The 16171-nt window shown below is 51.9% G+C and overlaps 4 protein-coding genes across 4 annotated transcripts; 2 read left to right on the forward strand and 2 right to left on the reverse strand.

The window, feature by feature from the left end:
* Positions 1-1045: 1045 nt before the first annotated feature.
* Positions 1046-2917, reverse strand: T069G_05222 (glycosyl hydrolase family 20, catalytic domain-containing protein; the record flags this gene model as incomplete). Its single annotated transcript, XM_056172432.1, has 3 exons — positions 1046-1468; positions 1528-2697; positions 2774-2917. 3 exons carry the CDS (start codon positions 2915-2917, stop codon positions 1046-1048), a joined length of 1737 nt encoding a protein of 578 aa, XP_056029290.1.
* A 4083-nt stretch (positions 2918-7000) lies between these two features.
* On the forward strand, positions 7001-8567 carry T069G_05223 (uncharacterized protein; the record flags this gene model as incomplete). Its single annotated transcript, XM_056172433.1, has 2 exons — positions 7001-7377; positions 7466-8567. 2 exons carry the CDS (start codon positions 7001-7003, stop codon positions 8565-8567), a joined length of 1479 nt encoding a protein of 492 aa, XP_056029291.1.
* A 1021-nt stretch (positions 8568-9588) lies between these two features.
* Positions 9589-10817, reverse strand: T069G_05224 (WD domain, g-beta repeat domain-containing protein; the record flags this gene model as incomplete). The annotated part of the gene is made up of 3 exons (XM_056172434.1): positions 9589-9954; positions 10019-10616; positions 10768-10817. 3 exons carry the CDS (start codon positions 10815-10817, stop codon positions 9589-9591), a joined length of 1014 nt encoding a protein of 337 aa, XP_056029292.1.
* Positions 10818-13001: 2184 nt separating this feature from the next.
* T069G_05225 (formate--tetrahydrofolate ligase domain-containing protein) lies at positions 13002-16171 on the forward strand (the record flags this gene model as incomplete). The annotated part of the gene is made up of 5 exons (XM_056172435.1): positions 13002-13125; positions 13269-13289; positions 13373-13410; positions 13479-16006; positions 16063-16171. The coding sequence occupies 5 exons, from the start codon at positions 13002-13004 to the stop codon at positions 16169-16171; spliced, it is 2820 nt and encodes a 939-aa protein (XP_056029293.1).

Here is a 16171-nt window from a genome sequence, read left to right on the forward strand (position 1 = left end):
ACCCCTGGCTGTAACAAGTCACTGCCCCCGTGAGACCCCAGTCGTCATCCAGTCCCATATGATGGAGTCGAATGATAATCGTTCTCTCTAGCCCCAGATGAAGCACTTCATGGGCAGTTGTGGGGATGGACACCAGTGTACATTGGGAAGACTCGAAATATTGAGAGATACGGATCATGTTACATTCGTACTCTACGTCTATCTTGTTGAAATCTGCGAGGGATACGTCTGGAAACAGGTAAGAAAAGAGGGGAGGGAAGACATATAGACTATGGGTAGACGTACTTGTTACACGCAATGCATCTCCTTGCTGGGAATGCTTTTCTCTGACCAAATCTTCGATGTTTGTAAATTGAATTGCCGGCACAGAATCAGCCGCTGCTTCGTCCTGATCCATCGCCGATAGTATTCTGTATAGTCAAGATGAATTTGGTGTTTATCATCGAAATACGGATATCTCATTTGGATACTCTGCTCAGGGCGTTTTAGGGTGTCACACCCTTCCTGAGGTGTATAAAGAGATGAGACAGTTTATAGAATCTTGCACCGCCTATTAAATCTGATCTATAATCTACCTACCTAGTAGGTAGTAGATAAGTATGACGGCATGCATAGATGAGAAAGTAACTTGCATTGATTGGTACTATTGCCTCCTTGCTAAAATAGCACTGGTCCAGGTACCCGGATCTAGGTAGTAATTAAGCTTTTGTGCCTTCCAATTGTCTCAGGAAGATGGAAATACATCAAAAGTCTATATCAGTGTATTGATACATCTCAAAAGAGGAATAGACAACTTGGAAGTGTTGCTACTAACGGATTGCATGGATAATAACATCCTCATTACGACAACTATAGAAAGATACGTCTGCTTGTCATAACATATATGTAGATGAATTTGAATTATATACAGTTAATAATATACCGCCCCAAGCTGGATACCCTCCCAGCTCCTCTTAAGCCATACCTGTTTTAATCACTGTACACTAATGATAATACGTGAAAAATAGAAAAAACCCTGCCCAATAAAGAAAAAGTCATCCTAGACTTAAAATAGTGTGCAAGCAGTGGCGTTGAGCTGAGTGCAGTAGGTCATCTGGATGGGGAACGCGCTGACACCACGAGCAAGCAAGCGTTCTCGGAACTCGTTCAGACGAGGAACAACGTCCAGCTGGCTGCGCTGCTCACCAGAGGCATCGGTATTGCCGGACCACCAAACCTCACCGGCGGCGCTGCCACGAGGCCAGATGATGTTGTCCAGGTTGCTGGCGTCAATCATCTCGCTCCATATGGCAAGCTCTCCTCCCAGGACGTTCTTGGCAGCCGAAGCGGACACGTTGGCTGCAGGGTCATGAGAGTAGATGAGCCTCCAGTTCTTGGTGGGCTGGCACCAGTCGTTGAATGGGTAGTAGGTGTTGTAGGAGTCTCCTGGAGGGAAGTTGACCCATTGACCGCGGCCGCAGTCCAAGTACTATACACGCGTTAGTTATCGTTCAGGTTACATCTCAATTTTCAAAATCCAAAACTTACGTAGAAGTTGTAGTCGGTGTCAATGACCTTGTGGCCGCTCTCGGCCAGGTTCTTGACAGCATCGCCACCCAGCCACGACTGGACAACGGTGTCGCTGCCGAGAGTCAGGTTCCAGGTGGTGACCATCTCCTCCCAGACAAATGGCGACAAGCCCGCGGCACGGACCTTGGAGTGGGCAAAGTTGATGAACTTTTGCAGCAGGGGTTGCAGAACGGAGGTCTCGTTGCTCCTGATGTGGGAGTCGAGCATGGAGTCGTTAGCGTTGAGCTCGTCACCACCGGTGTGGAAGTATGCGCTGTAAGGCGCGACGCGAGGCAAAAGGTCGTCGAACAGTGTGTCGAGGAAGCTGTACACCTTGGTGTTGTTGATGGAAAAGGCACCGCAAGGTGGCTCGGCGCAGTAGTACTGGTAAGGCATCTCTTCGTAGGCAACAATGAGATCGCTGTAAGCGAGCTCGATAACACCAATGTGGCCAGGCATATCGATTTCCGTAATGACCTCAACACCGCGGGCGACACCGTACTGGAAAATGCCAGCAAGGTCTGCAGGGGTGTAGACGAGGCTGGGGTGGTAGGCACCGGCCTGGGACAGCTTAGGCAGCGAGGGGATCACCAGCGGCCACGACTGAGAGTCGGTGATGTGCAAGTGCAGGCGGTTAAGCTTGTTCCACGACATGGCGTCAATGGTCCTCTTGATGTCATCAATGGTTTGATAGTTACGGGCAAGGTCAAGCATGATGCCACGGTGGGGGTATTTGGGTGCGTCTGTGATGGAAACGGGAGCCTGAGTCGTATAGTAGAAAGGTCCAGCAGAGTGCTTGTAGAAAAGCTGCGAGAAGGTCTCGAGGGCGTGCAGAACACCGGTAGAAGACTTGGCACTGATGTTGACCTGTCCTTTCTTGGAAATGGTCAAAGAGTACGACTCATCAACGTCTCCGGCGCGCGGCTTGAACGTCTTGGAAGTATCCTTTCCAGTCTGCTGAATTGAGATGGACTGGATTCGGTTCTGAGGGGCCACCTTCGGCTCAAAGTTGCTGTTACGCGGGTGAAGCTTCCATGGCACATAGTTGGTGTTGAAGATGGATTGAAAAGTGCGCGAGACAGCGCCCTGGACGATTTGCCTGCTGTCGAAGTTGGAGCTGGACGGTGGGTTGTAGCCGATAGGGATGATCTATTGCCAAAGTGTTAGTCTCTGAGATCTATGCATGTGTATATCAAGCATCATCATCTTCTTGTCATCGACATACCGGCACTCCATTGTAAGTCACCCTAACAGCCTGGTCAATAAAGAGCACGCTGTCTCCGGTCGAGATCTTCTGAGGAATGGGCCACAGCGCATTTGCTGGGCTGAAAGCCAATGCGGCAATCGCGATGATCGCCTTGGGCAGCATGATGAGCGATGGCAATAACACTACTACGAGTAAGATTGGAATGCTCCGTATGCCAGCAATGAGTCGACTCTATGGTGGAGATGTCGTCCTGCCAGCACTGCTACAGCTCTCGGACACGGGGGCCAACCGAATATTTAAATAGCTGGCCGGCAACACGGTTCCTTGAAGGGATGTGCGGATCTCTAAAATGGGCATGCCTCCCCCAAAGGACGTTATGCGCTAGGATGGACCATGACCCTTGACACGCGACTGGCAAGACAAATTCAACGATCCAGAGGCCAATGCTACATGGCACGCGTGTAAAAAGGCAGCTGATGCCTGTCCATTCCCAGATCCCAGCGGCTCGGCAGGTCGGCAGCAGGGAGACTGGCTGCTGGGCAGAAGCTGAGGCTGAGCATGTGCTCCAGACATGGACGAGACTTCCCTGTTGATGGTGAAGCTGTGGCGTTCTGCCGGGGGCCGAGTTGACTTGGGTAACTTGTGAGGGCAACGTTACTTTAAGTCAACCTTCTTTTGGTGGTGTTAATTGGACGCACTCCCCACGCACAGCAACCAACAGCACGCATCTCCTTCGCTAAGACTTTTTTTGCTTGCAGAAAACAATGCTTGGCAAGAGACGCCAATGGCACAAAGAAAGAAAAAGAAGGCGACGATTAAGGCGAATGCTGAACAGTTCGAGTCGGGCCAGGTGCGAGCATCCCACAGCGACTCCCTGTGAGTCCTCGTACATGCCCGTCCATCATTCCATCATTCAGGCAAAGGGTGCCCGCTGAGATTGGCAAGTCGGACAAATTAGCTGCTGTAGAAGCACCCCTGCAAGTACGATATACTCCGTGGTCCGAATACCGCTGGCAACTTGAAACACAGACAATGATATTTCGACAGGGGTGGGATCTGACGAGAGATCTGGGCAATGGGACTGGCTACTCCATGCTCCAGCATCAGTAGAGCGCCGACAAAGAACCAAGCGTTTAATCAGCTTCATCTTGTTACCGATGGACCGATCGAGGCCAAGAGCTGAAGCTGCAGTGCTGTTGCATCCAGAGGTCACTCGATCCATTGTCTCAACCATTTGATCGTGTCGCCATCGACTGAGCGGCCACAGAGGCCAAAGCCGCTCTGTTTCGCCGGCCGGGAAATCAGCTAGTGGCGCTGGATGCCGCAACGGCCCCGGGACTTTGTTTCTGTGGTCGCTAAAGCAGCTGCTAGGGCCGTGTCTCGTTCTTTTGTGTGGTTGTAACGGCACATGGTTGGAGAATCCCTGATTGCGATCATCATGCGGGGACGCCTCTCCACGGCCCGTTATCGCGGGCCAATCAGTGGCGGATAAGCCTTAGTCCGGGGGCCGCCCTTTTGATGAGGCGTTAGTCTGCATCAGGCATCTGTCAATGGCCAGTTCGGTGGTTTGCCGGGTTATTTTGCGGGGCCTTGGCCGTGGGCGGAAATTGAAGTCGAGTCGACAGCGCTGTTTGCTTGTGTGAAGCTGACAGATGGGCGTTGCATTGCTAGCGATAATTTGGGAGCTTCATCGGCTGTCTTTATCGCCGCCGTGCCTGGGATCGAGTTAAATTACCATCGCCCATGGTGCTTACTGCAAGTATGAGTGCTCTACAGTCATAACCTGTATGCTTGCGCAGAGGTATGGACCCCCTGATAGATACCAAGATAAGTGCTAAATACAGCACCTTACATCACTCACAATGATGACCCTGAGCAATCTGCTGGACTGTATGTACGAGAATGGATCAGTTGAATCATTACGGCCCAGCAGCAGCACTTGCGGAGCAGAGTTGCCCCGTACTTACACCACAGTGCTACGTGTAATCGCAGCTATCACGGCCCCTGTCTAGAGCGACGTTGAACAAAGGGTCCAGTCCATATCGTCGGCTCCATAGGTAGAGATTTGATACCAACCCGTCCCTCTACTTACACAAGGGCGCAACGATGAGAGAGATACAGCAGAATGGTAGTACAACTGGCTAGTTGTGCTGAACTGTTACTACGGCCGACCCCTGTATTACGTACCTATTTGCAAACAGCACTAGTACTCCATTCTCGCATTTTAGTACATAGACTATCGCGTTACTTTCAAAAGCACGGTATAACAGGCCGTACCCTTGGCACGATTGTAACCTCACCTCTCCAGGCCCCTCCTGTGGCGTGTAGTACAGTACCTAGTATGCAGGACATGCCGCTAGGCCTGAGAGGCTAGACTGCTGCTGAACCGACGATGCTTGATTTGCAAGTCTCCATCTCAACCCTTTGACCATCCCGCTAGGTTACACTCCATAGCGCTGCTCAGACATGGGCATCTCCGGCGAAGCGGCATGTAACACTGGCTCGTGGTATCGCGTCAAGTCTGGATGGTTCTCAGGTCCAATCTTTTGCTAGACTATCGAGAAAGCTGGACGCGATGATACATAATGCAAGCCAGCTTGATATGGATGCTTGCTTCTACGACCAATCTTATCTGGAGACATCACCAGGGTTTCCTTGTAGATACTATATCTCATGACCAAGCGTATACTCATTTCGAATCATCTCTCGCCTGGAAGGCTATCCGAACGCATGCATCTACCCCACTACCTATGCAGAAAAACTAACCAGCTGAGCTTGGAGTCCTGAGGCTTGATGTCCAGTACGGCATACCTACAATTAGTGCTTGGTATGGAGTAGAGAGCCCTGTGTTCTGTAGTTGGGATGTCTTGCGAGATGAGAGGTGCCAAGTATCAGCTGGCGTTTCATTTATAACCCAATGCCCGCCTCTGTGACACAAACCAGCAAACTAACATAAAGCACAACTGTATGGGTCTTTGTTCCAAGGACTCTAATGTGCCCAGCCGCAATTTGGCAGTACATCGCTCTACATTACCGTACCTACTAATCCATAGGAGCCTGGTCTGAGCCTGGTACCGAAAGCTTCCATTCCGGCCAAAGTATACCAGAATCCGTACATGTTGGTGAAATGGAGCAACCGTTGCAATCTCTGGCGCGAGTGGTATACTACTAGGTAGCTGAAAGACATCTACATACAGTAGGTAGATCGTGATGAGGACTGGGACATTGTGGGGGAGTCTGTAACCCCAGATTGCCGAATTGGAAGGGGCCAAATCCTAATACGAGGTACCCAGTACTTGGGTTTACTGGCTCCGCAGAGACAACCTCCTTGAGACATCTTCAAGGTTGACTAACAAAGGCGCTGAATATCTTCAGTTAATCACTTATTTATAAAAAAAACAGAGAGAAAACAAAGAGCTAAATATAGACAAGGTCTTTTCTCTGGGAAGAATATCTCAAAGAGCGCTCGATTCTTTGTCATGGCTATATATTTGCCACTCTTTGAAGATTGCATTCCCAAAACAGATCCTTCATGTTATACAAACCTTTGGAAGTAAAAGCACAGACTTTACCAGTGCTTCATGCACTCTGCCAAGTCCAGGCACTGATGATGCTATTAATATAGGAGTGCTGGTATGCACACTGCTTGGAGGAGGCCGCAGGATGGCACGTGAGACTCCAGCTGCCGCATTAAAGGCTTCCATTTTTAGGAGAAAAGCCAATAAAGTACTGCGTAATACAACGGAAACGGCCACGCACAAAGCCCAGTTCTGGTAAAGTTGAACTGTCAGCCGCAGGGAACCAGAAAATTCTACCAGATTCACAATGAAATCAAAGCTGCCATGATTACACTTCATCACTAGAGCCAGTAGCTCACATATACTCAGCCACCGGCAAAGCTGATGACAAACCTTTTCGCCACCAGTGATATCGCATCACGTGACACCACTCCGACCCATTCTTTCGAGTTGCCTAGCAGTCAAGAAGAACTTTGTGAACCTCATCTGCTACATGTGAGCCAGAGCAGGCCGATTTTCGCCATTACAGCATTCACTCACAATTGCATACGACCTTGCGATATTTCCACGCTTATCCGCCTGTTTAAAGAGGCGCCCCAAACCCGAGAATCTCTCTGCCGCGCGATCACCTCCCGCCGCCTAGATAAACGCGTCTCAGAAGTTGGACACGGGCAAAGAACCACCGTCGCACTGGTCGTCCAGACACAACGATCCTTACCTCGACACCATGTCTATCGAGATTGGCCTCGGCACGCCGCTGGCGGACGCACTGAATGCTGCGATCCCGCCGAAGCTGGTTGAGGTTGGATGGGGCACGGGCGGTAGCGACGACTCCGCACTCGCCGAGTACATCATTCTCATGCTTGTCAATGGCAAGACGCAAGACCAGATTGCTGCCGAGCTGTCTGGAGACCTCCTAAATCTGCCGCTCGACGACCCTGTCGTCCACGAATTCTCCAAATGGCTATTCGACCAAGTTCACATGCTTAACGCGCATGGCGGACAAGGAAACGGCGGTGACTCCATGGGCGACTTCTCAGGCGATGCCGCAGGTGGAGATATGGACACTGATATGGGCTCTCACGGTGCGCCCGAACTGAACGCGTAAGTGCTTTTTCTTCTTGTTTGCATTGGTTGGAGCTCTGATGCTTCATCTGTGGTGTTGCTGGAGCTAACTGGAGCTTTTTTGTAGGCCCACCGGTCCCCGCTCAATGCGCAACGGCAACGGCAACTTCAGGGGAGGACGGGACAAGCGAATGTTCGGGCAAATGTCCAAAGCCATGGACCGATCGAATGACAACGTGCTTCATCGAGTTCGTGGGGGCAGCGGAAGAATCGACACACATGGGCGTGCCCCCCCTACTGGCCCACGCGGAGGTCGCGGCGGCATGATGCGGAATCACAACAACAACAGAGGCATGCAGGCCGGCGCAATGCCCGGTGTTGCTGGCGGACCTGCGTTCCCGCAATGGGGGATGCAAGGCCAGCCTACTCAGATCGACGTCATGGCCATGCTAGAACAGCAGAGCCAAATGATGTTGGAGCTGTCTCAACAGATGATGAACAACGGAAACCGGGGTTTTGGCCACCAGCGACGAGGAGGAAAGTCTCTATTTGAGAGGACCCAGGACCCTCGCCACAAGAATAACTTTCGCAGAGGCCAAGGTCAGGGTCAGGCCGACGCCAACGGGGAGGATTCGAACATGGAGACGGGTGCCGAAGGCGAGGATGCTGACATGGGCAAGCGCGAGCCTCCGAACCCAGACGAGACTGTTTGCAAATACAACCTTCACTGCACCAACAAGGACTGCAAATTTGCGCATCAGTCGCCGGCAGCGCCCCCGGGAGTTTCTGTCGATGTCAACGATATTTGCAGCTTTGGCGCCGCCTGCAAGAACCGCAAGTGTGTCGGACGCCATCCCTCACCGGCCGCAAGACTTGCGCACCAGAGCGAACAGGAATGCAAGTTCTTCCCCAACTGTCAAAACCCTCGATGCCCGTTCAAACACCCCTCGATGCCTCTCTGCCGCAACGGTGCAGGCTGCACTACACCAAACTGCAAGTTTACACATGTCACGACAAAGTGCAAATACACTCCCTGCTTAAATCCCACCTGCCCCTTCGCCCACGAGGAGGGCCAGCAAGGAGGTTTCAAGGACAAGGTCTGGACACCAGGCCAGGGAGAGCATGTCAGCGAGAGAAAATTTGTGGATGAGAATGCTGAAGAGCAAATGATTCAGCCAGAGACGGAGAACAAGGAAGAGATGGCACAGGATCAAGAGATTATTGGTTAAAGGGAGGTCATGAGAGGGTTTTAAAAAAACAAAAACAAAAGAAAGGATGACAAAATTCTCTGAATACCAGGCATCACACAAGTGATGCTTTTTTCTGCTTCGGTTGCTATAAAAAGACGGCCACTACAGCCCCCTGTATGACTTTTTGACTTTGGGGCTTGGAGGGGACCTGTACGATTATGCTGGACGTATATGTTTCTTGTCACGTTGGGCAGGGCATGGAAAGGCGTTTTTGGACTGGGAGACACAATGGGTTTTTTAACGTGCGTGGAGATTTATCACACAAGTTTTATACACGCCTCTTTTGGTTGGCATTCTGAGGTAGCGGCCGGTTTTATTTTCGGCCGTGGGCTCGAAAACCACGAGAGCCTAGCGACAGATAATACCAGATACTTGCTTCTTTCTGTCGTTGTTTAGAATTGATGTTCCAAACCGAATTAATGTGTGCTTACGATTGTGTGATGATGTAGTTGTGTCTCGTGTCAATATATCATCACGAGAGAATTGTGATGTCTAGTTTCGTCAAGTCCCGATCAAGGGATATATGGATATATATCAGAATGGAAAGGTCCAACCCCATAGTGAAACTTGCAGTAAAGTGAGCAAACCCTTCACCCCTCCCTTCTTGTGGTTGTATAAAAAGTGAAACTCGTCATCTTGAAGTGGCACAATGTTTTCTTCTTCTCTCTACTACAACACAAGGAGATACCTAGTATGGATTACATACGGGAATCAGTCGTCCTCCCTCCCCAACCTTGAATATCCCCTCTCCCTTCCCGCAAGAAGAACTTGTTTGTTTCCCTTTCCGCCCTTCCAAAAACGCCGTACTATATGTAACGCATGCAAGCAAGCAAGCAGGCAGTCCGCAATAATCAAAACACAGACTGGTCATTTTCCCTATTCTCTCCCCCCGTCTCCTTTTCTCTATGTCTCTCCTCCCTTTCGCTGTCTTTTGGTTTCAAAATCTAGACCAAAATTGAAAAAAAGAGTAAAAAGGTTCGGTGTCGTTTCGTTTCCTCCCTTAGGCGTCTCGGTTCAGTCGCTCCCTCTCAACCTCGTAGTTGAAGTCGAAGTAGCCCTTGTCGAAGTGGTGGACACGGACGTAACCGTCCTCACCTCCACTAGCGTAGGAGCGGCCAGTAGGGTCAGCGGCGACGGTGTTGAGGGGACCGAAGTGGCCACGGACACGGCCAATCTCGTCTTCGAAGACCTTGTGGTAGAATCGAGCCTCGAATCTACCCTGGCGACTGGAAGTGGTGGTGACTTCCATGGCGGCCTGACCACCTCCGAGGATAACGAAGTCCTTCTTGGGGGTAATGGTGGCGCTGTTAAGGGGAGTGTCTGCCGTGTATGTCTTAAGGGTGGCGAGATCGCGAGCAGAGATGAGCTGGTGCGAAGATACCATGTCAGCATTGAGATTCATGTTAAGGGGAATGTGAAAGAGGTTGTACCTTGGCAGTCTTGTCTCGGCAAGCAGTGATGAAGTAGGTCCTGTCGGGTGACCACTGCAGGTCGACGATGGGCTTGTCGAGCTCGTGGATGGGGACGTTGTCCAGCAGTTCACCGGTCTTGGCGTCGTACTGGCTGACACTGCCGTCCTCGTGGCCGGCGATGATGTACTTGCTAGCCTGGCTCCAGCCAGCAACAGTGGCCTTGCTCTCGTCGCAGACAATGGTCAGGGACTTCTCGTCAGTCTGCTCGGCGGTGATATCCGGGTTGATGTCGATAACGACGATGTTGCTGAGGTAACCCATACGCTTCTCGGTGACGCCCAGCAGCTTGGTGCCATCCTCGTTGAACTCGACGCGCTTGACAGCGGTAGGGAACTCCCAAGTCTTGAGGCACTTGCCGGTCTGGACCTCCCACAGGCGGATAGTGTTGTCGGCTGAACCAGAGGCGATGTAGGTGGAGGTCGGGTCGACGTCAACGGTCCAGATGGCACCGACGTGGCCGTGGTAGGTTCCTAGACGCTCGCCATTGTGAGAGAACCAGACACAGATCTGCTGGTCCTTTGCGACAGAGAAGATGAGGTCGCCGTCGAGGTTATATCTGATGCGCAGGAAAATTTGGTTAGCTGAGGCTTCCTATTGGTGGTTGGCAAAAATAAGGGGAGCAGCAGCATCGTGAAGAGGAGGGGCTTGGACAGATGAGAAGAGAAGATGGTGTCGAAATTGCTTCTCTTCTCTAGGTCGCGACGTACTTGATCTGGGTGAGAGCACGCTCGTGCCCGGAAAGAAGGATGGGTCTCATTTTGTCTGGTGATCCTGATGCTGGAAGGCTGAGGAAGTGATCAGGGAAGAGGGGGGGTTATAATATGGGCCAGCACGAGGACGAGGTTGGAGATGGTGGTGCTTTGAAATTTTGGCGATAATTGTGCGTCTTGGTGGGGCTTGAAGTTGTGGCGCGGGGAGTCATTGGTGGCGTGGTCCAAAGGGGAAGATTTGGGGGGTGAGTAAGAGCTTGGTATGTGTGGATGTTAGCTTGATCCTGTTGATTGGCACCCGCCAAGAACTGCCCTGGGTGTCATCTACATGTACCGACTACAAGAAACAGGCTCATCAAGGTCTACTGCATTTCATTGGCCTTTAACCCATGTGACAGATGTTTATGATGCTCTACTGGCTGCTTTCTGTAATACAGATGAGGATGGTGGCTTGCTTCATGATCTGTTTTGGAGGAATTTGCAAGTGAGTCATGCTCTACATTGAGTCATCTTCACAGCCAACCACAATCCATCATTTGGAGTCAGACGAAGCAACCCATTGACGTCTCTCTGTTGCCATGTATTCCACCATAGGACAAGCAGCCATTATTAATAACTAATTGCAATGAACCAGCAGTCATGGCATCAAGCTGGACAGACTAAAGTTCTTCTTCTCTCCGCCCATTTTTTCTTCCTTCATCAACTCTCAGACGAGGCCTGTCAAATGCCGTGCTTTTCGATGACGTGCAGTAAGGCAGCATTGTACTCTTTACATTTCACACGAGATTCAGACAAATTACATCCGGCACTTCACGTCAAGATTGGCAGAGAAGCAAAGGATAGCGGTAAGCGTATTAAGCATATACTCCAGACCTGCTTGAACAGGCAGGCGGCTATTCTTGAATACCTAAACGTACAATGCCAGCAAGCAAGCAACGTATCAATTGGACAACTCATTCCACAGATATCCTTGCATCTTCCACCCGCTGATGATTTGTTTTCCTCCATGGAATTTCACTTAACGCCATCGATACATCCGCCATTGATCTCCATCCGGACCAGATCAGCATGTAAGTAAGATGCTATCCCGATCTAGTCAGACCGCTCTCTCTGATAAGCAGAGCAAACGCAATGTGATTACGAAATTGGAGCTGCCAAGACAGGCCTGTTTGATTGAAAGATTAGAGGCCCTGCATTTGGCCATGGAGAGCAATCTCAGCGTGAATTCGTGGTCCTGGTAGAGATAGATTCAGTCCAGTCCAAGCCTTTTTCGACGGTCCCGGATCCAATCCCCACATAGCGGGATTCGACACATAATTGACCCAGGTTGATATTCTATAAATTTGTCCAGGTCGTCGCCGTAAGTCGGCGTATTAGCCCAGCCAAGACCAATATCCGTCAGCAGCTGTTGAGTCTTTTCTTTTCTTTTCTTTTCTTTCTTCTCTCTTGTTACTGTGCTGTGTTGTGCTTTCTTGATATCTTTAAACAACATAATCCGCCGTTGTGGGCGTGTCACCAAAAATTCAGCCATTCAGTTGGGGCCCTTAAGCCGTCGACGCAGGGACCAACGCCATAGCGTGCGATCTTCTCACTACTAGGCGCTATCGGAGAAAAAAAAAAAAAAAAAAAAAAAAAAGCAGAGCGACAAGACTAGATGCAAATGCTGCGCTGACTTCAAAACCAACAACCTGGTCGAATTCTGCAATTGCATCACATTCCGTACCCAGTGATTCTTACGTGCATGCTCACGAGAGACAAATCCTGGTTGCGCGAGCATTCCTCCTGGCACCGAAAGACTCCGATTATAGGATCTGGCTGCATGTGGTGAGAGACGCACGTACCAACAGCATCCGATATCAAATCACTACCAATGGCGCCTCATCAACGCCTGCGCACAGCAAGGCCAGTTTTCAGAAGCTCGTTGCGCTGTATCACAGGCGAGGCTGCGAGTTCAGCGAACATCGCCCGCCACTTGCCGCATATTTCCGGCAGCCCCAGGGCCCCAGGTGCGGCGACTTCGAGCCCCTCAGCGGCTGCACAGTACTTTTGTCCACTAACCCTGGCGTGGTTCCGCAGACACTATCGGCCATTTCTCCCCAGCATCGGTGACTATTCGGTCTTCCTTCTCTTCATTTTCTACCTCTTCGTTTCTGTCCTCGCCTCTCCTTTCCACTGGCAGATTGCCCTCGCAACTTCAGCAGCAGCGATCGTTTGGAACGACAGCCGCCGCCATGGTTGCCACAAAGCTTGACGGCAACAGCATTGCCAAGGCCATTCGCGAACGGCTGGGCGCAGAAATTGCAGAGAAGCAGAAGAAGAACCCCCGCTATCACCCCAGCCTCAGAATCATCCAAGGTACGACAGACAATGCGAAAGAGCGCTCTTTATAGAAATGAATCCAGGAAAAAGAAGAAGAAGAAAACCCTCTTTCTTCTTGATTCTCTATTCAATCTGCTTTGCGTGAAATAGGAGCTAACTGACTTTTTTTTTCTTTCTAGTTGGCGATCGTTCCGATTCCAGTACGTTTGCTCCCCACCTCATCCTTATCGCAACCCATGTCCATGTCGGCTCATCTTCGAACCGCGGCTGACTTTTCTCGCAGCTACCTATGTGCGCATGAAGCTCAAGGCCGCTGAAGAGGTAAGACATGTTGAACAATAGAAATCAAAATTGCCAAAAGAAATGTTCACCTAACATGCCGTCTCCAGGCCCGCATCGACTGCAAGCTGCTTCACTTCCCAGAGGACATTACCGAGATCGAGCTCCTTGACCAGATCCGTCGTCTTAACAACGACGATGCTGTCAACGGCATCCTTGTCCAGCTGCCTCTCCCCAAGCACATCTCGGAGGCAAGCATCACCTCTGCTGTCGCTGACGAGAAGGATGTTGACGGCTTTGGAACCAACAACATTGGCGAGCTTGCCAAGCGCGGCGGCCAGCCCATCTTCACTCCCTGCACTCCCAAGGGTGTCATCACCCTGCTGAAGGAAGCTGGCGTTGAGCTTGCTGGCAAGAATGCTGTGGTTATTGGCCGCAGCAACATCGTCGGTGGCCCTGTTACACAGCTCCTGAACCGAGCCAATGCCACCGTCACCATGTGCCACTCCGCCACGAGCGATCTCCCCGCTTACCTCAAGAACGCCGACGTTGTCGTCGTTGCCATTGGAGCTCCCAACTTTGTCAAGGGCGAGTGGTTGAAGCCTGGTGCTGTTGTCATCGATGTAGGAACCAACTACATTCCCGATGCTACACGCAAGTCCGGCCAGCGACTTGTAGGTGACGTCGACTTCGACTCCGCCGTTGAGGTCGCTTCCGTCATTACCCCCGTTCCAGGCGGTGTTGGCCCCATGACCGTTGCCATGCTGTTGGAGAACGTTGTCGAGGCCACAAACAGCTTTTTCGAGAATGAGAAGCTTAGGCAGACTGTGCCCCTCCCCCTTCACCTTCAGTCTCCCGTTCCGTCAGACATTGCCATCTCCCGCGCCCAAGCCCCCAAGCAGATTACCCGTGTCGCATCGGAAATTGGTATTGAGTCCCACGAGCTGGAGCCTTACGGAGCATACAAGGGCAAGGTCGACCTTGGCTTGCTCAAGCGACTCGAGCATCGACGAAACGGCCGCTATGTTGTTGTCACTGGTATCACCCCAACACCTCTTGGTGAGGGCAAGTCCACAACCACCATGGGTCTGGCTCAGGCCCTCGGCGCTCACGTTGGCCGAATTTCTTTTGCCAACGTGCGACAGCCCAGCCAAGGACCGACATTCGGTATCAAGGGCGGTGCTGCCGGTGGAGGTTACAGCCAAGTCATCCCCATGGATGAGTTCAACATGCATCTCACAGGCGACATCCACGCCATCACCGCGGCGAACAACCTGTTGGCTGCCGCCATTGAGACGCGCATGTTCCACGAGAACACCCAGAAGGATGGCCCTCTGTACCGCCGTCTGGTACCTGCCAAGAACGGCGTGAGAAAATTCCTTCCCTCCATGCTGGGCCGTCTCAAGAAGCTTGGCATCGACAAGACCAACCCTGATGAGCTGACTCCTGACGAAATCCGCCGCTTCGTCCGACTGGATATCGACCCAGAGACCATCACCTGGAGGCGCGTATTGGACGTCAACGATCGCCACCTTCGAGGCATCACTGTTGGCACCGCTCCCACAGAGAAGGGACACTCTCGTGAGACAGGCTTTGATATCTCTGTTGCCAGTGAGTGTATGGCCATCCTGGCGCTCAGCACCGACCTCGCCGACATGCGCAGCCGCTTGGGCCGCATGGTCATTGGCACCTCTCGCGGCGGCGATCCCGTCACTTGCGACGACATTGGTGCCGGCGGTGCTCTTACCGCTCTGATGAAGGATGCTATCAAGCCTAACCTCATGCAGACGCTGGAGGGTACCCCCGTCTTCGTCCACGCGGGTCCTTTTGCCAACATCAGCATTGGCCAGAGCTCCATTCTTGCCGATAGACTGGCTTTGAAGCTTGCGGGTACTGAGCCCGATGAGGATCACAACGAAAAGACGGGCTTCGTCGTCACCGAGGCCGGTTTCGACTTCACCATGGGTGGTGAGCGCTTCTTTAACATCAAGTGCCGCACTTCAGGTCTCGTGCCCGATGTTGTCGTCGTCGTCGCCACCATCCGTGCCCTCAAGGTGCACGGTGGGGGCCCCCCTATTGCTCCCGGCGCTGCCCTTGATGCTGTCTACAAGCAGGAGAATGTCGAAATCCTCCGAGCTGGTTGTGTCAACCTGAGGAAGCAGATTGCCAACGCCAAGTCTTTTGGCATCCCCGTTGTCGTTGCCATTAACAAGTTCGCTACCGACACCGAGGCTGAGATCGCCGTCCTCCGTGAAGAGGCTATTGCCGCTGGTGCTGAAGATGCCATCCTTGCTGATCACTGGGCCAAGGGCGGTCTGGGTGCTGTTGACCTGGCCAAGGGAGTCATTGCTGCCAGCGAGAAGCCCAAGGAGCTGAAGCTGACTTATGGCCTTGACGGCTCGATCGAGCAGCGCCTCGAGGCCATTGCTCAGAAGATGTACGGTGCTGCCAACGTCGAGTTCAGCGAGCTTGCTCAGAAGAAGATCGACACGTACACCAAGCAGGGCTACGGCAACCTGCCCATCTGCGTCGCTAAGACTCAGTACTCTCTGTCTCACGACCCTGACCTGAAGGGTGCGCCCACTGGCTTCACGGTGCCCATCCGAGACGTTCGCATGGCTGCCGGTGCAGGTTACCTGTAAGTTGCTATTGCCCAATAAGATTTTTGAATGACTGTACTAATTCGTCTCCAAGGTATGCTCTGGCTGCGGATATCCAAACCATTCCCGGTCTCCCCACCGCCCCTGGCTACCTCAACGTTGACGTCGACCTTGAGACTGGCGAGATTGACGGTCTTTTCTAA

Source organism: Trichoderma breve, chromosome 3, assembly GCF_028502605.1.
Source record: "Trichoderma breve strain T069 chromosome 3, whole genome shotgun sequence".
NCBI lineage: Eukaryota > Fungi > Ascomycota > Sordariomycetes > Hypocreales > Hypocreaceae > Trichoderma > Trichoderma breve.